We start from the raw sequence: 25,121 nt of genomic DNA on the forward strand, positions 1-25,121 counted from the left end.
GGCTTTGGAGCAGAGTCCTAAATGGAATGTCTTTATCACACCCGTCTCCCCAGTCCTCAGAGACCTATGTGGAAGAAGAGACCAAAGGTACTAAGAGCCAGAGGTAGTGGATAATTCCAAAGAAAGAGTGTTTTCCAGACACAGCAGGAGTGATGTTCATACAGCCCCACAGAAAGTGTGATAACATGCATTTTGAAAGGTCCCTCTGTTGAAGGCCCTTCACTGCTGAGTAACATTTGTAAATTGTTTCTAAGGTGCCTGGGAACCTGGTTTGCGCCACTTCAGGTAGCAAGAGCTTAGCCTACAGGAGTTATGTCAAGTGCTACTTGCATCTTTTACTTCCTGGGAATAAGTTAGACAGTAAAGAAGAGTTATATTCATTGAAATGCATTCTGATATTATCTAAATCCTGCCAAATGCATAAGGGAGGAGCTGTATGTCCTATCATATCGGCCAGGGTGGAAGGACATTCCTCCCCACTTACAAGAGAAATCATGGAGTCTTGTTACTCCAGTTTACCTTATACATGTGGAAAGCCCTGCAAGTTTGCAGTAAACTAAAATTTCCTGATAAACTAAATTACAGATTCTCAAAAAGAACACCCCTTCCCATTCCTGACCTGAACTGTTTTCAGCATGCATTGTAAACAACAGGGGGAATTCCTCAGAACAGGTTTACAAACCTGAGTACCAACAGGTGATCAAACTTCTAATGGTTACTCTGATTCTTCATCTCTCATCTGCTGGGGCAACAGTGATTAATTTAAACTTACTTTGGATTATATTAGTGCTGTTAGACCTACCATGTTAGGTGTGGTTATTGCTGTCTTAAAGATTTTTATTATATAACTCTACACACACGTACACACACAGAATATGCCCATTCCTGTTCATTTTTTTTTTTTTAATAATAACTGTTCCTTCAGACTTGTCAGTAAAAGCCTGCATACTCATCTGTTTGAATGAAGGTAGTCAGGAAAAGTAAAGCCAGCTTGTGTAAATGACCAAACTCTGGGCTCCTCTGCTTCTGGGCTTTAGATGTGCAGCAACTCATGCAACCATTGCATAGAGGGAAGGTTCCTCAATTCCAGATTCCCTGGGAATAGATGGAATTTGGTCCTGAAGCAGGGACAACCGGCTGCACGAAGCTTCTCTGTGCCTTGGTGTATGACATTCACCAGTGCAAACGTGGCACGGTTGTGAATTTTGTACACTCTTTGTAAGAGTCCTTGAGCATTTCAGGAGTAGCTCCTCATTCATAAAAGGTGGGCATCGGGCTGTAGGGATTTAACCTGGCCGGTTCCTTCGGTGCTCCCTTTTGTGACTAACTTTCATGATCTGAAGCAAATGTACATTGGATCACAATGAACTTGGGCTGAGTTCTCCACCTTTCCAACTTTTAGCCTAGGGATAGACTTGGGCTGTGCCAGTGCCTGTTTGCTGCTTCTGTTTATGTGGAGGAGAGATTTACCTTGGAAGACAGGGAACTTGAATGGGAAGGAAGAGCCTAGTGCAGTCCCTCCCCCAGCGTGGAGAGGGAGGGAAGCCTCCTTCTTTGGTCTATTTGCTTAGCAAGGGTCTTCTTTGATGCAGTCTTTTCTTGGGCACCCACTGAAGTCTCAGTGTACTCAAGTTTTAGAAAAGGCGGTTGGCCAGTCTTTGTTTTCTTTGTTGAACTGTTTATTTTGCTTTCCTCCAACAAGGTTCCCTGGCCCTGCTCTGACAGCGCTTTTCTGCATGAATTACATTCCTCAGAGCCACAAGTCTCCTAGTTCTTCCAGGCAATTTGACTCTGGCCTGTGTGTTCAGTCTATAGCTTCCATCTGCCTGAGGTCTTTGCCAAGAATACTTGCTGAATGACTAACGTGGGGACCTAAAGACATGTTTTAAATGTCATTAGCGAGAAGAGCCGAGGTTCATTCAAGTTTGTAACTTGGCTATTCTGTAGTCATTATTAGCTTTAGGATCAATGAAGGAAGAGCTGCTAAGCCCCTTGCTTTCCCTTGAATGCGGAGAAGGCAACTGAAGGCAAATAGTGCAGGTTTGCCCTCCTCGGGTCCAATTAGTGTCAGCTGTCCTGTGGGGTGGGAGGTGGGGGCATGTCCACTCCATGTAAGTGAAAGCCACATTTCTGAGCTATCTCATTTCTATTTTTGAATTTTAGACATTTATACTTGTAAATCTTGCCATTATAGACAAAAGTGCATTGTCTTCTCTGTGGAAATAATAAACATAGAAAGTATGCAGTTGTCTTAGCCAAGGCTGTTTCCTTCTCATTTTCCTAAAGCATAGCTTATAGCTGGAACAGAGAAGAATAACTCCTGAATTCAAAATTATGTTTTAAACTTCCACTACTAATAGCAGATAATTGATCTTATAACATTTTGAACTTCACTGCAGGTGTTAATGGGATAGTTAAACAGTTTTCAAAATTCAGCTACCTTAAGAACAAGTTTCTGGGAGTGAAGAATGGGGATAGATATACATTATGTATTAACATATGTATGTTATATATGTGACTAATATATACATATGATTAAGATACATTATATATCTAAGAATTTCAAAGGATAAAATAATTTTTAAATTTCAGCAAGGAATTAGGGAGGGGAAAAAAGGTATACCAAGTGATGATAAATGAATATTCAGAGTGGAAGAATGTTTTCAGAATTTGTGTGGTGAAATGTGATGGATTGCTTGATTAAAAATTTTTATTGGCAAAATAAAAAAAAGCAAAATTCCAGATAATTCTGCTTTAAAATTATATTTGTCTGTCTGTCTGTCTGTCTGTCTGTCTGTCTGTCTGTCTGTCTGTCGTGGATGTATACATCTAGACCATTTTATACATGTGTACATCAAAAGACGACATGGAGTGGGGAGTCATGAGGCTCAGGTTGTCGGGCTTGGCAGTGGGTACCTTCACTAGCTAAGCCTCGTGGGTGCTCTCACCTGCCTGGTTTGCTTGCTTGCTTGTTGGCTTGTCTGTTTTAGCCTGTGTTTTTTGTTTGCTTAGTTACATTAGTTATTGTTACTTATGAGTACATGACAATCTTGATTTTACTCAAGCACATGAATTTTATAGTGCCAAACCAGAACTCTGTATTTATCAGTAATGGACCTAGAGATCGTTTTCCGTTGGAATTTCCAAGAAGGTAGACCCAGATTTTGTCAAGAAAGGGAGCACATATGGGTGGAAACAGTACAAATCTGTTCATCCTCAGGACTTTCTGAAGAGTGTCTTGAGTTATGGCTGCAGTTGGTCTCTCTCTCTCTCTCTCTCTCTCTCTCTCTCTCTCTCTCTCTCTCTCTCTCTCTCTCTCTCCCCCTCCCCACCCACCATTCGAACTAGGCTTCTATCTGAGCATTAGTTTCCAAAATGTCTGAGTGTTCTCAGGCCACTGATGACTTCTCTGTCTGCTTCCCCACCACCGTTCCATTTGAAAGTAAAACCTCTGACATTAGATTCCCAGTGAGCTAAAATGCAGTAGCTGGTAATTCCTCCTGTGCATCTTGGGATCTTGGGCTTGGGCCTCTGTGAAGAATTCATTGCCTCTCAGAACAGGCTCTCTCTTCCTAACATTTTGTTTGCTGCATGATCTATGGTAATGTTTCATTCCTGGGTTTCAGCGTATAACTCCAGAAAGTTCAAACATTAGCTCATGGATTCTGGTTATCTTCATTTATCGTGGTCTCACTGGGTATCCCTGGATGATCTGGAACTCAGTCTGCCTTCTGAGTACTGGGATTAAATTGTTTGCCACCATGCCAGGCCTGACAGTATCTTCACCCCTGTATTTTCTGGGTACCTGGGCCTGAGCTGGGTTCCATTCTCAGCTCTGCCCCATGGTAAGTGGCTCCTTGAGCATTTCCCCAGAACTTTGTTTCCGGATGCAAATTGGAATGGGGAATGGGCTGTTAGGGGAAGGTCTAGGTTTGTTCATTGATTTTTTGTTGTTGTTGTTGTTGTTGTTTTGTTTGTTTGTTTGTTTGTTTTGTTTTTTCCTTTTATACAGATACACTTAAATAGATTCTGAAGAGATTATCCACCCCATGCATGCTCACATGACCTTTTGTTTTATCCCATAAGCCATAGGTTTTTTTCAGATTAGTTAATCTCTCCAACTTTGCTCTCACCATTTCATCCCCCCCTTTTTTTTTTTTTAATCTAAGAACCAATGAACCAATGATGGGCACATGTAGAGGACCTAATGTCTCACAAACCACAGAGATTTGGCAAGTGGTAGACTGCCCGATACATGTCTAATCATGAACTTAACTCATGTTTGCAGTTCTGCATCTTTCTCCTGACCCTTGAACTTTGGAATTGGGACATATTTTATAATCTGTAGTGGTTTTTGTTTTTATTGGCAAAGTGGCACGCAGGAAGAAGTTTCCCGTGTCTCTTAATATGACTGTTTTGTTTTCATTTCCTTTTTTGTTCATGGACTATAGTGACCAAAAGCTTTTAAAAGAAAGACTATGTTTGAGAAAGGCTTTTAGAGTTCTTTTTAAATTAAAGCAAAACCTGAAACTGAGACAAAAATATTTCTCAAAATCCTGAATCTTTAAAGTAATGTCATCTTAGAGTTGAGAACTCATCCTTGTTTGTTTTTAGGAAAAAATAATAATGTTTTTTTTTTCCCCACTAAGATCTCAGCTACCATTTCCTAAATTACACAGTAATGACACTCCTTGGAAAATTGCAAAGTTAAAGTATAGAGAGAATGTTTCAGAATGCTTCTGCTGCCTACATCTTAGAAAATGAAAAACGAGGGGTCCCTCAGCCTGGCAGGGGATAAAGAGGCAGGCATGTGCAGCGAGCTGACTGTGCTGTGTGTTTGTGAAGATGCATAGCACAAGCTCTGAGAGGGTAAGGCTTCATGATTAATGGTGTTTATTCTTGACAGAAGCCTCTTTTATTTATCTGCAATACAGTTTAGTGATTTTATCAGGCACCTGAATGAAAAATATTCAGTCATACCAATATTGCAGTGTAAATTGAGTAGAGTCACTTTTTATTATATCTTTTTGCCTTATCATCCACACAGTAATTTTCTAGCAGAGGTTTGATATGGAAAGGCTGGATTTAGTCGTACTTGACACAAAGCCTCTTCAATTTCCCCTAAAAGTTCAGGCTTAGGAGTGTGTGTGTGTGTGTGTGTGTGTATCTTATATATAAACCCTACTTTCTTATTGAAGCAGTTTCGGGATTTGAAAGAATAAAGATAAACTGTACAAACCTGGGTAGGGAAAACTGTTAATATAAAAATATGTAATAGCTGTAAACTCGCTGTGATGTGCCACTGCTGGGTGAGCTCCTGGACTCCACACTGTAGCTTTGTTTGACTCATGGTCCCACTCTTCTAATCAATCACCATCAGGCCTCATCAGCATAAGGCTTTACCCTATCATCTCTTTGGGAACCGACATCAAAGCAGAGCATGCGGGTGCCCTAGAGAGGACATCAGTAGCTGCAAAGATGGCAGTGCTGTCACAGGGATGAAGAAAGGAAGTGGAGAACTCATTTTCTGATTAACAGTGGAGCCTTGCTTTTCTGGTTCAGAGGTCCACATAAACCTGACTACAGTGTGAATGTCTTACCTTTAAGTATGAAAGCAGACTCAACATGAGGTCAGGAGTAACTTCGTGGACTCTAGAATTGTGTTTTTAATTATTGATCTGTACCCAAAGTGACTTCTCACACAAAACTAATCCAAGGTTATTGCTTCTGGGATTTTTAAAAATATCTATTTGTCTAAAATTATTTACTCATCCAGATAAATGTAAAACCATGGAATGAGTTATTTTTTAATGCCTTTAAAAAAAATTTTGTATATTTTTTTATTATTTTCTTTCACATCCCTCAAGTCCTCCTAGATCTGTCCCCCTTCTTACCCACACAACTTAAAACACACAAACAAAAAAAAAACAGAAGAAAAAGCCATAAAAAGCACCCAGTTCTAGTTCTGTTTCTGTTGGCCAACTGCTCCTAAGCATGGGCCAGTACAGTGAAGTGTGGTTGATAATGCCCAGTGTTATTCTGTTGAAGAAAACCGATCTTCACCACCTCACCTCCTAATAGCTATTTGTAAATGTTTTCTTGGCTAGGGGTGGGAGTTTGCACCCAGTCCCTTCCGTTTATGCTGAGATTTCTGTCTGGTTTGAGCTTTTGCATGTCTTATACATGCTGCCATGGTCTCTGTTGGTCCATATGTCCTCCAGTGTTCTTCTGCCCAGAAAAATAAATGTATACTTGGAGTCATTTTCCTCTTACTGTTAGGAGACAGCATGACTCAAACTCAGACTTTCTACAGAAGATGAAGGGTAGGCTTTTTTATTGTTATAAGGATGTGGCACCTAGACAAATGTCAGAAGTTTCACAGTTAGAGTTAGCTCTTAGATGGTACTTGCTGGATGACTACATGTTTCAAAATCAAAATATTTTTATTTTTGATATATATTTTCTTTTGGATTCAGGATATTATTTGCTGTTTTGTATTTTAAATATGATTTCCTATCAGTATGTATTGAACAGATTTTGAATATATTATCAACTCTTTGTGTACCCACTTCTCTCTGTTCTCATACTGCTGCTCCATGATCACCTACTTTGTTCCTCTAAACCAGTGGTTCTCAACCTTCCTACTGTTGCGGCCCTATGACCCTTTAATATAGTTCCTCATATTGTGGCGTCCTCAACCATAAAATAATTTCATTGCTACTTCATAACTGTAATTTTTGCATTGTCATGAATTGTAATATAAATATCTGAGTTTTTTGATGGTCTTAAGCAACCCCTGTGAAAGGGTCATTTGACCTGTAAAGGGATCAAGACCCACTGGTGGAGAGGAAAAAAGCAGGAGGAGCAGTCCGAGAAGTAAGCATAGACAAGGGTGTTCTTGTTGCTTAAGAAATCTTTCTATTATTTTGTTGGAAATGTCTTAAGTCTTTACAATGAAATACCTCTTCTTTTTTTATGCCCCTGATTCTTAGATTGAGTTTCTTCATGGTGTTCTGTTCATCTTGAAGTTAGTACTCATACTTGGTTACTAATTTATTAATTTATCTGTTCTTTGTTTGAGTGTTACAGTTTTCTAACTTGTTTTCTGTCTTCAGTATTCTGCCCTTTCTTGAGTCCATTCTTTTATATTTTAGGTAATGTGTTTTTAATTTAAATTTTTCAAATTATTTTCTTTTCAGTATTTATGCCTCTTTAGAGTTCATCTTTTATATCTTATATTGTCTTTCTTCCTTTCCCAGCTGTTTGTGGTCTATTGGGATTCATTCAGAAATTTGTATTTTCTTTGAACACTCCTGTAATGACCCTTTTGAGCTCTCCCGGACAGAATGTAGTTCACATGTAATTCATGCTTTGGGATAAGTAGTTTTGAGGAGCTGTGCTGCTCAGTTTCTTGTTTACTTATATATTTGCATTAAAAGTTGCACATATGAAGTTATATTGCATTAAAAGTTGCACATATGGAGTTATATGATGAATTGAATGCATTTATTCTTTAAAAAAATGTATTCATTTGCTTATTTATTTTAAATCACCCTGATTGTTTCCAAGAGGATTCTTGCTCTGTTCAGTAGGGACCACAGGGTTGTGGAATTGGGGTGCAAATTAGAATATTGTTTGCAAAGACAATCACTAGCCAGCAATGCTGATACAATAAGATTTGAAAAATTAATCCTACCAGAACCAGTAATTTAGGGGCAAAGGATGGCTAAAAGTACAGAATGCACGGATACATTATTTATTGTGCATATGTATGGAAATGGAAGGGGGAGCAGTACCAACCACAGAACAAAGAAACCCAGGGTTAGACTGAGGTAGGGCTTGTTTAAAGCAAAATGTAGAGGGGAAGACACATGGAAGAGGAAGCGGTTGGCGTGAAGTAGAGGGGGTAAGGAAGCCTTAGCTGGAGAATGACTGAGAAGAGAGAAGCAAAGACGGCGAACTAAATGAAGAATGCCCTCCCCAGTTCTTAAGGAGACAACACATTCCTCACTAACTAACCTGCCTTTTCTAGTGTTGAGGTCATGAAATAGGAAAAACCAGGGACACATGGCAGAGTAGGGTGTTGCTTGAGTGGGAGTGACGGGCTTCCTGTGTTGCCTGACTCCTGCTGGTGGCAGCTGATAGTCTAAACACCTTGTAGTATAACAGAAGACACATGAGCCCAGGACCAGTACTAACAACTGCAGACCAATGGTGTGACTGGTAACCTAAACCCCACCTGTGAAGTAATGAGATGTCTGGGGTCTTTTTGAAACAGTGTCCTTCAGTTGTTCCAAGCTGAGTCTGCTTCTTCAAATGACCATATGTTCATCCCTGTGTCAAGCCACTCAGTCTCCTGTGCTACAACTGCCTTATTGCAAGACTAATGATCTACTCTGTATCCTGTGCTTCAGGACACAGGGGCCAAGTGACTGTGCTGCTGACTCAGCAGAGGTCATTTCCAAACGAGACCCACAGCTGCTTTGTGAATGAAAGCACCATGTATCCACCCCTTGCTGGATTTTCCTTTTTCTCGACTCTTTATGATACCATGTTTATGGCTACTCTACAGATGTCTTTAGCCTGTCAGTCATGAGCTGTGTCTCCTAGAGTTGGCTGGGTGGAGGTCCTTTCTCTTTGTCCCCTCTAAGCTGCTCTGGACTTTCTCTCCTGCTATGGAAGTTCTGTTTTTGGTTTGTTTTTTTTTTAATTCTATTCCTCTTAAGCATAAATATTCATATAGCATCTGACTTCTTTCACCATCATTGTTTACATTATTTTTGGAGACTCTGGAAGACTATACTTTGGGGTTGTTAACTGTCTTCCTCTCTTATTTTGCCCACTTGAGTATTATTTTCAATACTGATTTGGAAATTCCTCAAATTCCAGAAAATAGGTTCTGTAGAATGAGTGGGTAGTTGTTAGGAAAATGACTTAAACTTCTTGCTTATTTGAAAAGAAAAACAATTCTAACGCTGAAGCGTTGATTCAGTGGCTAAGAACACTGGCTGATCTTCTAGAGAAACCTAGTTCAATTCCAAACATCCACCGGTAACTCCACCCCCAGGAAATCTGACTTCTGATATTGGGCACTGAATACACTAGGCACAGGCTTGGTGCACAGACATACATGCTAACAAAACACCTGTACACATACAATAGAATGAAATAATAAAGTATTTCTTAAAATGACTGCCTTCAAAAATGAAAAGGAAGTTACTGGATTAAAATGAGAAGATAACTGACTTCTTGCAGAAATGTACATTCAGTTTTACTAAGCTTGGATCAAAGTGCTAAGAGGTACGGGTGCTCCTAGGGGATGTCTAGGGTGTCCAGTAGCTGGGCTTACCGGCTCCAGAAGAGCTGATGCCCTGTGAGGCCAAGAAGAAAACTATTGCAAGCAGACTGTGGCAGTGAGGAGACTGCCTCTCCCCAGGTAACCCCTCCGTAGTAGCAGCCGCAGCAGGCATGAGGTTGTAGGGACCAATATTTACCAAGTGCTTACCATTCGACAGGTAGCAGGCTAAGTGCTTTCTGTTTTCACTAGCTCTCTCTACATCTGTGCCTTCTGTTTCTGAGATTCAAAGATATTAAGTAGATATATTCTGATGGAACCAGAAAATATGTCTTAAGTAACATCAAAGTATATCCTTAAAATTGTTGTTTGTAATCTCTTACTATGGATGCCACAGTCTCTTGGTTTCAGGCTTCTGTTGAGTGTCTTGGAATGTATTCCAAGAAGGAAACATCTTTATGTTATATAAAAATGCATAATGTATCAAAATATCTTTGGGTGTTTGTTTGTTTGTTATGAGGCAGGGTCTCTCTACATAGCCCTGGCTGTCCTGGAACTTACCACTTAACATGTTTTAGTGTCTTTTTTGTTGCTGCGATGATATAACCTGAAACAGTTGTTTTGACTCACAGTTCAACAGTACTCATGGGATGGTACTCAAGCACTTGGCTATTTAGCATCTGGGGGTGGAGAGTATCTTTAACACTTCATATTTTCTTCTTATTTTATTATTTTTTTTGTGTGCACCTTTGGAGGTGAGAGAACAAATGATATCATTCAAAGTAGATGGGTCTTTCCTCCTCAGTTAGCACAATTAAGACAGTTCCTTACCGGTTTCCCTCCTGTCTGTCTAGTTGACAGCACTAACCATCGCGTTAACTATGCTGCCAGTTACACTGTACTTTTTTAAGAGGAAAAAAAGAAAAGATGTCTTTTTATTGCACATTACGAAATGGAATGTTTGTATAGGATATTGGTATGACATTTATTTGTTTGACAGCTAGGCTTTCTAAAGTTATAATTTTGAGTATAATATGCATCTATGTTAAAATCAAAACTCTTTATTTAGATGCCATTTTGTTACCTGTCATGCAAATGAGGTCTGCCGACTTGCCCAATAGCTTCTCCCCTTTCCTACCCTTGTTTCTAAAGTGTTAGAGGGCAGGCAAGACTGCTAAGGCAGTAAGGTGAGTGCCACCAAGCCCGATAGCCTCAGTTCAGTTCCCATCCTTGAAACCTGCGTGGTGGGAGGAGAGAACCAACGCCTCTGAGTTGTCCTCTGATCTCCAAGTGTGTGTCATGCTGGATGTTTGCATGTACATCTGTGAGCTCACACAAAACAATAAAACCACATAGTTAAATGTGAAATTAAATTTAGTGTCAGATTCATGTAGCTACTTTTTTTGTTTGTAATATCTGTTAACTGGGCAGGAAGAACTATGAAAACATCATCTCACAAATATGAGACCGCTATCTCCCAAAGACTTACTTGAATGAGTAGTGTGTTCAATAAAAGCCTTTTTACAAAAACAAAAACAAAATGAAAGAAAGCACTGTACATTGTAATCAATTGGACAGAATTTTATTTAATTTTTCAACCTTGGGAGTTTAATCTACTAATAGAAATAATTGTAGTAAATGTATTTATCAAATTGATCTTAGTCATCATCTCTGGGCAGAATAAGATCTGTTTTATCTGCAACCAATCCTACTGGTTCTAGAATGTGGTACATAGGTAGAAGGAAATATATCCATGAATGTGAAATTTCTTTGCTTCTCCATTGACAAGAAACTTCTGATTTGTTTTAACAAAAGCTTTCTCCGCTCTCAAAACTTATATGCACAGTCTGTCTTCTGTTGTCTACTTGGCACAAGTCTAATTTTGTCCAATAATAGCAAATTTTATATTATTTGTACTACTTAAAAGGTCACCAAACTTTTTATAAATTTTGAAAAGTATTGTATATCTGTAGTTTGTTCTAAATTTAATTGATGGCAACTACTATGAGAAGCTTCAGTATGTGTAGCACTAAGAAAATAGTGTACCTTCTGAAAAAGTGACGAAAAAGTGTGCAGAAGAGTGCACACAGAGTATGCATACAGCTCAGGGAACTGTAGTGAGTCTCCATAAATAAACGCACCTGCCAGTTGAGCAAGACTAGAAATTGTTGTCTATGCTGTACGTCACTGTGAACCAGGGATGAATATTCTGATATCCTTATGTTTATAACATTGGGTTTAAGTGTTACTAAACTTTGTATAAGTTACTATACTACCTATAGTAATCCTTTAGCTGGATATTCTGTCCAATATCCCTCATTGTAGTTCATTCCTTTCCATAACTTTGCTATTGTATGAATTATTTTTGTTCACTTTCCTATCATTAGGTAGCTGTTTCTAATTTTATAGAGGGTAAAGAATGCTTCTGTGATCTTCTAGTCCAGATGTCACATGTGCATTCAGTAATGTATGTCACTGGATAGTAAAATATGGATCTATTCAAATAGCCAATCCATAGCTGTGCTTTCACAAGGAGGGTCTAGCCTGTGCTAATGGTGGCTCAGCAGTCTCATTGCTACACATCTTTGCCTTAACCATGGCTTATCATTTTTATCATGGGTGGCACGAGTAATTGCATACTGTGTTAGTAACCCCATAAAATGGATGAACCAAGGATACCCAGTTTGGTTAGAGAAGTATATCTAATTCTAACTAAGAAGTCCAGTCATTCTTGCAATGAGTTTTTGTTGGTTTTGTTTTGTAGTGGTAGCATATCATAGTATACTATTAAAATGCTATAATAATCCTCTATTCTTTTTTTTTTTTTTTTGTAATCTAGTTTCTTGACCTTATAAAATTAGTCTTAAATTATAGTCACAAACAAACAATTTTATATTGTTTCATTGCCTTTGGGGAAATCATTAAAGTAGTCTTTACTTGTCTAAGACTGTGCTTGCTGCACATTTCTCGGATTCCCATGGGCATCTAGAAGCAAAGCAGCCTCGACTCTCTCTGCCTTGAACAGACAACTGGAAAGCCTTCAGAGGAGGCTTTCCCTGCATGGGTACCAATTGGGGATGCTGGGGCTCTGAATTCACCCAAGATGCAGAGAAACAGCCCATCCTTTCATGCCAGCTGGATGCTCAGTCAGCGTTTAATACAGTTTTATAGAGAGGGCCATTGCCTTATTACCGTAATTCTGTGCTACAGCATGCGTGGCATGGTTTATGTCAGGTTTTAAGTCAGTTTGAAATATCATTGTTTTTTTTCTCTGCATATTTGTTGCTTGTTCTTTCTAATCCCAGCAGTCGAGAACACACAGTTCCAGAATATGAAGGCAGAGAAGTATTAGTAATCTTCACTTCCATTCTTACGTGGATCTACTGAAAGTATAAACCAATAGGAGACAAATCCTTTTTCTTTCGTTCTTATTGCTACTTCAGTCATCCATTGAATACTTTTAAAAACAAGTTTGACAAATATTTACCAAGAAAAGTTTATGACCCTTCATAAAATACATCCATTTAAATGTGTTTTGTGGCTGCCTCTTTATTTCCTTATATACAGTTCATCCCTCCTCTGGTCACTATTTTGATTAGTTCCTTCAAACAGCAATGTCTGCTAAGCCTGAAGAGTTTAAACCTTCTTCCACAGATGTGTGTTCCATTACAAATATAATGATGGACAAATGAACTAGCTACCAAGGCTTTGGAAGCAATTCTGTTAGGCGAAGTCAGAAGTGGCTTTACTGAAAAGACTGATTCATACACAGTTAACTGGCTGTTTGAGCCATTTTCATGCAAGGATGGATGGGCGCATCCTTAGTTTCTGCTTTTGTCAACACTATGGAAGTGTCATCTAATCCACCTTACTAGGGTGTCTCAGTCAGTGTTCAGTTATTGTAAAGAGACACCATGACCACAGCCACCTCTAAAAGGCAGCATTTAATTGAAGCTGGCTTACAATTTCGGAGGTTTAGTCCATTATCATGGCAGGAAGCACAGTGATAGACAGGCAGACATGTTGCTAGAGATGTACCTGAGACTTCTCTATCTGGATCTGCAGTCAGCAGGAAGAGATTCTGGGGCTGACTTGGGCCCTTGAACCCTCAAAGCCCACCCCCAGTGACACACTTCCTCCAACAAGGCCACACCCACTCCAACAAGGCCACATCTCCTAGCCCTTCCCAGTTAGTGCTGTTCCTTGATGACCAAGCATTTAAATATAATAAGCCTATGGGGGGTGGGCCTCATATATCCTTATTCAAACTACCACATGGGGTCTGATGCAGAAGTGCACCTTAGACAGAGTACACAGGGCGACGGTGCGGTATGGAAAGTAGACTTGCAGTCACCGCTGTACTTGGAAGCTAACTTGTCATTTGGACATTATTGGGTCTAGAATAGGCTTTGTCGGCCACTTTCAAAATTCCTTGACATTGGGTTTGCGTGTATGCTTCCTAATGCTCACAGCAGCAGGGAGGGAACTGCTGGTGTCACAGTGCACCTACCTCATGGGTCAGGAAACTGATGTATGAATAGGAGTGAGTTGTAACCCATCCAGGTCCTTTCTTCAAAGGCCCTGCATTTCATTAGTGAGCTCATAATCTTAGCTACCCTATGTGGTTCTCTGACTTGACTTTAAAGGAGTTCTAAAGAACCCAAGGAGATTCTTCAGAGAAGAGGACAAAATGGACTCATATTCCAGTTGATACTGTGAAGACTCTAACTAGATACTTACAGCAGCTGTAATTATAATTGCCATATTTTGCAGTTATCAAGATACCTTCAGTTGTGATATGGATTCGTAAACTGTTGGCTCCTCTTATTAATGGGGTATTACATGATGCTGAAAAGAAATAAGTTTTTAAAGACCAACAAAACTGTGCCATTTCCAAGAAGACAGATGGAATATAAAATTGTACTATTGTACTCAAGATTCAGAAAGGCAAATATTATACATTTTTCTATCATGTGTAATCTAGATTTTTTTTAAATAGTGAAAATGCAACTAATTGGGATGTTGTACCTGAGGAGGAGGAGGGATAAAAGAGGATAGTGGCAAATGGATGTTAGCAAAGTTCATTTACTTACATGTGTAAAACAGCACAACGAAATCCATTACTGCACTGAACATACACTATAGGGAAGGAAGGTTTTCATCAATGAACGGACATTTAAGGAAACAATTGCTTATTACTAAGCAAAAGGCTGTGCCCTTAGAGAATATTGAAAATGGCAAGAGTCTGCCTATGTGCAGCTCAGAGATATCAGAAATCTATACTGCAGCTTAATTTTGAAAGCTAATCTCCCTCTCCCTCTCCCCTCCCCCTTCCTCTCCCCCCTCTCCCCCTACCCCTCCCTCTCTCTCTCTCCCTCCCCCTCCCCCCTCCCAAACCCAGAGGTCAGCCTGACTCTGCCTCAGGAATGCTTTAATAAAATAATTAAAGGTGTGCATCACTGTACCTGTCAAAACAAAAGCTCCAGGCATTTTAAGATTTGAAATTATGTAGCATTTCATATTTGTCAATCCTGATGTATGGGCCTGTTTATGTAATATGATATGATTTTATATGTGCAAATGCATAGATTCCCTTGTGTATTTTGGGTGAGCCTTTGTATGGCACAGTCATGGGACTTCTATTAACCACAAGATAGATACCACCTGTCATTCCTACAGACAGCAAAGTGCAAAGAGGATGCTGAAGGTGCCCAGGTTACACAGCTGGCAGCTACTGAGCTGCCTGCCTCAGACTGTCCCTTGTCCCTTACTGACTGTCTAGTGCCAGTCTCCAGGATTCCCGGTGAGCCATCCCTGTGTCACCATTGTGAAACATCTTTCTTGCAGAAGTGGGTGGCTTGCATTTACCACATGGCCTGTTTCCTGAGGGCAGTCAATGAGCAGGGTGCTTGTTGTGCACACCTCTCTGAAGCCTCTCGAAGTCACCTTGTTGGTAAACCGTGATCCCCTACCTCTGAGAGCATCTGTCTGAAAGGGACACGTTTGGCAGATGGTTAAAGTCTAGCAGCCTTAGCTCTAAATCTTAGATTTACTAAGATACTGTCCTTTCTGTGGATACTTCTCACTAGTATGTAAATAGCCTTGAGGCTAGCACTCTCGTCAGGAATGAAGTGGTTAGGTCTGGAATCCTTCTGAGAGGATTGAGTTGTTCCCCGGATCTTCCTGAGGTGAAAGCTCAGAAGGAAGCACTGGAGCACCTGTCACATCCTCAAGGTGCAGTGAAGAGACCAACCTTGGAGACCCTGCCTCCTTGCCATACTCTGGGATTCGTGGCCACCCCAGCCATTTCTCCATGTTTTTATGAATATAGGTTTATCTTCATGGGCATGATTCTTCTAGGTGGAATTTGGGCTGATGGGGACAGAATATAAGAACCAGAATAAGTTTTCATCTCTATCAAAATTACCAACAGAACAACTTACCAAGAAGGGTGAACTGCTCCACCAGTGTGTAGTTCATATCATTAAGTCTGCTGGGACCACCGTGGTATATCCTAGCGGTGTCTTGTCAGGGACTCAGTGAAGTGATTACTGTGTGTGTGTGTTTGCTTGCATCTCAGCATAAGGTTTATGTTTTATAAGATTGCTTTTTAATCAAACCGGAAGGATTGCCCATTCTGTCTGGTAGAAATGAATGTGAGCTTCCCCTGTACTCTGTAAATGACCTAACATGGCTGAATGGAGTTTGACTTAACCAGCCACAGAAGGGTACTTGGAGGTTAGGACGTGGTTTTGCAGAGATATGAAGTGAACTCCTGTGGTACAGCTTCTGCCACTTTCTGTTTACTTTATCAGATGGAAAACTTTTCAAAATGACACATAGCATCCAGTAACTGTCCGTGTGTTACATTCAAGTATTATGTAAGTGCATTGCTGTACTAGATGCTAAGAACTGCGTGCTAGAGACTTCTTACTATTTGTGTATAAATTTAGGAAGCTGAAATTTTAGTGTATTTCTCTAGAAGGAACTCTAAGTAACAAAATTGCATGAAAAAAATCCTACACAGCCAGCACTTTGTTTCAGCTTATTTCCTAGGAGGCAGTGTCTTTGCTTCCCTGGGAAGAGGAAAATGGCACTTTTCACTCTTTGGTTTCCCTCCTATGTGCTCTTAGTGGGTCTGTCTCTCTCACAGTCTGTTCTCCATATGCCTGTTCACTCTCACAGGCTGTGAGGACAGAGGTTAACCTGTCGTAGCCAGTTCCCTGGATCATGCCCTGGAGGAATCTACTAGGGAAGGAGTGCAGTGGTGGAAGGCGTTGCAGATCTGTCCTAGACATGGCTTTCCCTGGGTTGCCAATGGTTGGCTGAATGTCTGTGTGTGGCGAGGATGAAGTTGCAGACATGTCTCTCTGAGATCAGATACATCAGAGAGCTCTGTAGAGTTTGCACTTCAGGGAAGCAAGCCTCTTCCATTATCACACTGCTGCCAGGACCTGGGCTTGATGAAACCCTGATTCTTTACCAGATCTCTAAGCCCGGGTTTTCTCAGTTGTTGGTTCCTTACTAAACATAATTAATAAGGATCCACGTGAAAAATGAGTTGTAGCAGAAACCCAATTCTGAGTATTGCCTCATGGAAAAGAAAAGTTGCTTTTAAACAGTGGAAATTGGTTTTCCTTACCTGCAAGCCCACTGGAAGCAGGGACACAGGTATAGAGACAGACTTCACATCGCTTATGTGCTTGCCTTTGCTCTTCACTCTTACGGCCAGCTTTGCCATCTAGAGGCTTAAGCTAGACACCTTCTGTTTTGTTTAATAATGAAGCGCTACAAAGTAAGAAGTCAGTCTTAAATGCTCACATTAATATTTGGTTCAGTTGTTTAGTCAGCTGTTAAGATTTTCTGCAAGCCAACGGCTGACTTAGTATGTGTGTGTTATATTAGGGATCAAACCCAGGGCCCTGTGCATGATAAGTAGATGTATTATCATCACTGAGCTAAAACCTCATCCATTTTTGAGACAATCTCTTAGGCTGGCCTTGAATTAATAACTATACCATAGGTCTTAAAGTCATGACCCTTATGCCTTAGACTCCTGATATCTGGTATTGCAGTTACCTACTACCATACCTGACCAAGGCTGGCTTTTTGTCTGTTTGTTTGTTTGTTTTAACCTATCTTCAGAGTACTGTGAAATAGCTCAGAACTCTGTTTTCTTTGCTCAGCTAATTTGATAGTATTCTATCCGGATTACACCATCCTCATATATTAAGGTAAGAATGCTAAAAATTGGTTTATACCTGACAATTTTTCCCAAGGCTCCTTGAGTTCATTTAAAATCTCATGCTTTTTCACTGCATATGAAGAACATGTGTATGTTTCTTTACATATGAGATGCTTGTCTCATGAGTATCTCTTGTGTCTCTTTTTCTCTGTTTCCAGGCCTTCTGCCTTATCTAGTAGCCCAACGTATCCAGACTTGCCCTTCATTAGGATCTCCCCACACCGTAACCCCACTGCAGCCTCAGAATCCCCCTTCAGTCCCCCACACCCCTACATCAACCCATATATGGACTACATCCGCTCATTGCACAGCAGCCCATCCCTCTCCATGATCTCAGCTGCCCGAGGGCTGAGCCCTACAGATGGTAAGTCTCAGACAGGTATGTATTTCCCTTGCAACACTGTATAAAGCAGATCCTAGCATATGGTAAGATTTTCCCACATGACAGACACTGGGGCAAGTGCTTTAAGTTCAAAATTTAATTTTGGCTTATAGCACTGCTTTGTGGGTGGTGGTGTCCATATTTTTTGTAAGAATAACAGTATAGAGAGGAATTAAATTTAGAGAGTAATCAAATTGGGATTCGAAGCAAGATCTGACCGACTCACCTCCCTGCCATAAATGCCCTCCTCCTCTGCACTCCACACATGATTAGACAAGCCCTTCAGGTGTTCCCATGCCAGTATGAATTCCCTGAGGGCCTTGCCCATCTTCTAATGAATGCTCTTATGTTCTGTACATCAGAAAGACACATTTATACAGATATGTCTCTGAGAACAGAGCTTGACACACTACTGTGTCTGTGGATCCTGATAAAACTAATAGTTTTTGGGGCAGACCAGTGTGGAGTGGGGGACCTGAGTCTTTAATCTGATAGAAGCTTCCAGGTGATGTTAATGCTGTTGGCCTATGGTGGGCCATAATGTAAGTAGCAAGAGTTTAGGGTAGGTAAAAGACCATTATTTTGTGTGTCTTCAGCCCCTGAGCATGCCAGGTTAAATGAGAACAATGAGAACTTAAGAATGAGCTAGACTTTATTACTGTAATTCCTGATGCTCATTTTAGACTTCAAATGCAGGCTTCATTTGGAGCTGGTTATTCATAACATCCTATCAAGTTATAACCTATTCCTTAAGGCTTGTGGAAAATATTTACTGTGTCTTCTATGTATATATAAAAGTTTGCCTACAACTGCTCAACTTTTCATTAAGATATACACATAAAACTACACAAGCTTTAGTAATTGCTGATGGGGGCTGTGTTTGCATGCTTTATTGTAGAATATAAGTCACTGCTGGTGTTACATAGTAAAGAGATACTGTGAAGTTCATTTCACTAAACTGACTGCTACAATTTCCATACCTCTAATTCTAACATTGGAACTATAGTCTGAGACTGTACACAATGTCAACTGTCTGAGGACTCATCCATTCTCTGTATTTCCAGGAATATCCATCTTCTACAAATTATTACTATCCCGTGTATTTCCTTTTTAAAAATTCCATACAGGGAATATTTTCGTAATGTACCCAAGAGATACATTTTTTCTCATTTGAGCAATATTGACATTTTAAAAACCTACAAAAAGTAAAATATGATTAAATTTTTCTGCTTGGAATTTGATTTTTTGATAAAGGATGTTATGTAGTAAATATAACCAAACATGAGGAAAATGGATAAAGGGACTAAGAAATAAGTTCAAGGTGCAATTGGAGTTGCTGTACCTGACTTGCAGAAATTTGACTGTCTGAGGACTTGGTAGTTGTAGTTACTGTATGGAAATCATGCCCGTTGTCTGCATTTAGTTTTTGTGAATTAAATATCCATCGATTGATTGATAGTTCTTCCTTCTCTTTCCTGTCTCTTGAGACTCCAATTAAAAAGATTTCTAAGTTACTTTTCTATTGCTATGAGGAGGTACCATGCGCAAGGCAACTAATGGAGGAATTTATTTGGGCTTACAGTTGTATAGGGATAGACCCCATGACTACCCTGACAGCAGGCAGGCAGGCATAGCAGTGGTGCAGTCACTGAGGTCTTCCCAAGTCCAGAAGTAGGAGTGAGGGAGAGAGGGAGGGAGAGAGATAATTAGCAATGGTGCAAGCTTTCAAAATTTCAAATCTTATCTGCAATGAAACATTTCCTCCAATAAGGCCACACCTCCTAGTCCTCCCCAAACAGTTCCACTAACTGGTGACAGAATATTCAAGCATATTCACTTTTGGAGGCAATTCTAACTCAAAGCACCATACTACCCAGTCAGGTAATTTCAGTATTATTTTCCTCTTGTGGTCTAATACTTTAAAGATACTCATTTTTGCTATGTATCATGCATAAAAATTATTCCATGTGGACACCAATTGAAACCATCTATTGCTAGGACTTTTTGCTGTAACTAGTAAAGAGTCACTGCTCGAATGCTGTCCCTAAGCACTTTACGTACGAATGTGACTTGACTTCTGGCTCCTAGCTACTTCATGGAACTTTTTGAATCCAGATTTCTGAAAAATCTAGAGGCCACCCTCAGAAGTGCTGCTTTTGCGCATAAACTGGCAGGTGGAAACTAATTATTATCCCACTCATGTGAGGCTGACTCTTGCCAGGAAATGGTTCCAGAGTGATAGGCACATTTTCTTTTTGATTTTGTAGTGGTGGGGGAAAAGGGAAAAGGAGGGCTTTTAAATTCTGGAACATGAAATTGCGGCTTATCATTCAGTTGTGTGTCAGTAATGCTGAGCTGCTCTTTTCTTCTTTCTTGTAAACTCTGACTTCTTGTGTTAGTGAGTGTTAACTCAGACACTCCTGTCAGGAGCCTAGGGAAGTATTTTTAAGTATGTCTGGAAAGAGATCACAGTTGTCTGCATTGTCTACTATTATAAAAAGCATGAACATATAGTAATTTTCTATAGGAAACCATTTTCTTTGCAGTGGGAGGGAATCAATCACGATCATCTACATACAGCTTCATTGCGGTACCAATAGTGGGACAAATTTGTGTATATTGGACTCCCCATAAATTACACTGTCTAGTTAACGTCTTTGCTTTCTTAGTATATGCATGTCTCCTCTGTGATCCCAAAATGACAAATTTGCCTGAATTACATGTCTCTTACAATGTGTCCCATCTTAAGAGATACATGACTATATAAAAATTCAAATTCATGAGAATTTCTTTAAACAAAGAACAAAACTTCTATAATGTATTTTACTATTTTTATTCCTCCAGCTTTCCTTTTAGATAAAGGCAAGATGCCAATGAATGCATACGTAGAACAACTTTATTGCACAAGCCATAAAAGAATTGTGTTTGAAGGTTAAATGGCATGCAGGCTTAGAATGCTTCCAGAACAGTGTTTCCTTGTCTGTCTTGCAACTGTCACTGTCTTGTTTCCTTTCGTAGCTCCCCATGCTGGAGTCAGCCCTGCGGAATACTATCACCAGATGGCTCTGCTGACAGGCCAGCGCAGCCCTTATGCAGACATCCTTCCCTCAGCTGCCACTGCTGGTGCAGGGGCCATCCATATGGAGTACCTTCATGCCATGGACAGTAAGTGACAAGGCTGGTTGCTGGAGTGCTGGGAGAGTAGCAGAAGCTAAGTATGAAATGGAGAGCAAGCTGCAAAGGTTAAGCAGTGGGCTAAATTTCCAATGTAAAGTAAGCATACAAATGTTGGAGCCAGCCTGAGGTGACCCGTAGCCTCCTGGTGAACTGAAATGTACAGAGAATCGTAGCTTGGTAGCAGTACTAGAAATGTAGTGGATCAACAAATTATCTCGTTCTGCTTCTTGGGATAAGAAAAGAAAGGAACAGATTCCACTTGGACTTTGTGTGGCCACTTCATGGATTTTTATCCTTTAGATAGTAGGCGTTAATTTATATCCATCTGTGCACTCTTATATTAAAATCCTGTGTTTCCTGAAGACCCTTTGCAGGGGCTAAGAACACGGAAGGTTCATAACAGTTATACTTAGTGAGGGGAAATCCAGAAACATTTCCAAATTTTAGTTCTCAACAAAGGAAAGAAGATCATGTAATTTGCATGTCACTTGGGGCATGGAGGTGTCTAGTGGTACAGTAGGATTCCTTTGGGTAACAGTGGGCTTATGATATGGCTTTTTTTCTTTTTCTTCTTGCTCCAGCCCTGCTTGCTCCAGCCCAAAGATTTATTTATTTATTATATGTAAGTTTACTGTACCTGTCCTCAGACACACCAGATGAAAGCGTCAGATTTCCTTACGGATGGTTGTGAGCCACCATGTGGTTGCTGGGATTTGAACTCAGGACCTCCAGAAGAGCAGTCAGTGCTTTTAACCACTGAGCCATCTCTCCAGCCCATAATATGGCTCTTTAGAGCATTTCAAAGCTCTCATCTCTGAAAGGACCTGTTCAGTAAATATCTTTTGGCAGGATCTTGAGGAGTGATGCTAAAGTCCAGCTATTATATCAAGTGGCCAACGTATGGTTTTGTTTTTGTTTTTGTCGGTTTGATTTTTAGCAGTGGTGCTTAACCCTTGCCTTTCCAGCTAGGCTTGGTTTGGAGTCATTCTTGTCAGAGATGTGCTTCTGTTACTCTAAGCCTCAAATTTGGGGAATGGGGGGGTGGGATGATGGATAGTTGGTCCTCATAGGAATAAAATTGACAGTCTGAGTCTAGTAATCATCCGGGACCACCTTGGTGTACTCTGAAGGAGTGTGTCCTGGTGCCAGTCTCTGTTGGGCAGCTTGTTACCACACACAAAGTAAAAGAACTGTGCTGCGCCCTTTGTGAGGGTTTTGTTGTTAGCATCAGTAGCATAAAGAGCTTAAGTTTCAGATTCATCATAACCACATTTCAATTAGCAATTGTTTGGGGGGAAACAGTTCACCGTTATTATGCAAATTAGTTATTTAAAAAAAAAATCTGCAAATAAAGAATTAAAATAAGAGCGACTCCTTGGAAGGTCAGCCTGCATTACTCTCCCTGTTTGATAAGAATGTGTTTAGTCAGGCAGGGCTTTTTGTTTTTTTTTTTTTTTATCTAAATAAAGAATGAAGCTACCCTTTTACTTTGTAAAACCTAATTAAAGGAATTTTAATTTGCCAGAGTATATGGTAAATTGACTGTCATTAAGTAGGAATTTAGATATCCTATCATTCATCACATGAAAAGAAAGCTCCTCTTTCTTTGTCAGAAATTTTTATTAAAGCAGAGAAACAAAAACAATTAACAGAAACTAGGTTGGAACTCCTCGTGCTGGAGCAGTAAGAAGGGCCTCGTGGCCAGGCTTGTCGCTCAGACGTAGAGTGTTCGCCTAGGCTTTGCCTTCAGTTTCTACCTCTGCAAACTTGGTGGAAGCACATAGTGTGACCCACGATGGCCCTTGACGTGGAGGCTAGAGTACATGGTGTGACGGAATAGACTAAGCTGGTATATCCATAGCTCTGACAGTTCCTGAGGTTGAGGGACCGTGAGCCTGTAATTCCTTTAAGGAACATCCTGAGGGCTGAGGGGAGAGCAAGGAAATATGGAGTCCGTGCTATACGTATGGGTGGAGACTGACTTAAACTAGTGTTCTCAGAGAGAAGCAGTTGAGGACATTTTCCAGCCAGTCTTCTGTGACCTGAAGAATTCGATGAGCAGGGTTTGTCAGGCCTCAGGCCCCTGACTTTGAGTGATGTATGGTATATTTAAGGCTTCCTATGTCTCATGGCATTATGTCACCTCCCACGTCACTGATGGAGAGTGGGTGCTGGCATTTGGAAGGCTAGAGTCAATCCTGATCCACAATCAGACGTGGTGGGATAACAGGTATCTAGGTTACCTTGCTGCTTTTGAATCCCATGAGAAATGGTTAGTGTTAAGGGCTATGTGAAAACTAAAAGTAAGTCTGGTCTGTCACCCATTGTCCAAAAATGACAGACATTTCTTCATTAAAATTTCTTATGATGCAATTAGCTTGTTGCAGTGGGTAAACATAAAATAGTTGCATTCAAGGTCAGGGCATAATAAAAATGAGATGCCCCTTGAATACTGGAAGTGTATGCAGGCCCGGGATTGTTGTGCTGTACTTGCGTGCCCTGAGTCCGCGGGTGCTGAGACCGTTCTAAATGAGTGAACCTGTTTTAAATGTGACTGAAAGAAAACATTGAGAAGGCGCCATGCTTCTCATTCGGTGTGGCGGAATGGTGTTACATATGGAGGTTGCTAACAGTACCATTGTGGTACTGGTTATGGTTGTGGGATTAACTGTAGAGCCTTTCATACTCATTTCTTCTGTTTCATTAAATTATCTCAGCAAGGAGGGTTGCTATCTTGCCTGAGGTCAGTTGTGGCGACACAAACTTTTAATTCTAGTAATTGGGAGGCAGAGTCAGGGGGGATGGTCAGTTTAAGGCCAATGGCATACCACCCATCCACCCCCAACACACAATACACATGTAATTTTCTGAATGAGGCAAAACTTGTCACATCTCTGTAAGCATCCTATGGAACATACAATCTTCTGTTTGTACTTGAAATTATTTACAGTTGACGTGCTTCTTATCTGGCTGGATAATTTTCTCATTCATTAAACTTTAGTTTTAGACTGACTTTGTAAATTGATCATCGGAAGGCAGACATGGACAAGCGGTTAGCATTCACTGTTGTGATCTAATACTAAGATCTTGATATCTAACAAATTTGAATGCAAATAATATTTAACTTTAACCCTTCAGTTACAAACCACCATATCAAGTGGGCATATGAAGTAGATATAAATTGAGATATCTCAGTATCTTTAGGCATATCAGGTCTTATTCACATCCTTGGTAGGGTTTATGCCTCCCAACTTAGAAAGATTATAAGCTACTACCATCAACAACATGGAATATATATGTTTAGATGAGGAGGTTTTTAGGATCGGAACCCTTCATCTTGACATCACCAAGCCCAAGGCCGTATAAGGCAGGACTTCTCTCTACAGCAGAGGGGTCTGACAGTGTCTGGCCTCTTCCCACTAGATAGCCATAGCATACCCTGATGTCAGACACCTCCTAGGGTACAGAATCACCCTAAATTGAGTATGACTGGCTTGGGGTAATGCATTTATAAATTGCTTTAGTGATACTGTAAGTTTACCAGGGAGCATTTAACTGCAGGGTTCATGAGAAAGGCAGGCATAACTACACCCAGTTCTTTATTTTAGCATGCTTTAATTCATTTTTTTTGTCATTCAATTCACTGCCTTAAGATGGTGTATGTTAGAGTGGAGAGGGCATTGTGTTGCAACTGTGGGAACCTCTGTCTTTGTTGCATGTGGTGAATTAATGATGGGAATATCTAAGCAGCTGTCAGATTCATAAATCATTAGAAATAAGAAGGATAACATATAAAAGTCTCTCCCTTTTGTTGGGCAATTTATCACGTTGCCTGTATATTAATAAACAGCGCTCCACTGAGGTAAACCCCTGGAAGATAAATATTTTGCCCTAATTTCTTCAATTGTAGCCAGTAGATCACAAGGGGGAGGAGAGATGCTTGTCACCACACGTTGCCAACTTCCTGTCCCTCTCCTTTCTCACCAAGAAGTGACAGTCAATAGCATATAGATCTGGCTGTA

General features: G+C 40.3%; 1 protein-coding gene across 2 annotated transcripts in view; it reads left to right on the forward strand.

Moving 5' to 3' along the window:
* The window catches only part of Gli3 (GLI family zinc finger 3), a 272,053-nt gene that overhangs the window by 163,522 nt on the left and 83,410 nt on the right, over positions 1-25,121 (forward strand). For both annotated transcript variants that reach the window (XM_021215188.1, XM_029547461.1), the window contains exons 5-6: positions 17,699-17,904; positions 20,941-21,087. In XM_021215188.1, the coding sequence (XP_021070847.1) occupies positions 17,699-17,904; positions 20,941-21,087 (353 nt within the window). The remainder of the gene's footprint in view (positions 1-17,698; positions 17,905-20,940; positions 21,088-25,121) is intronic.

This window comes from Mus pahari, chromosome 16, assembly GCF_900095145.1.
Source record: "Mus pahari chromosome 16, PAHARI_EIJ_v1.1, whole genome shotgun sequence".
NCBI lineage: Eukaryota > Metazoa > Chordata > Mammalia > Rodentia > Muridae > Mus > Mus pahari.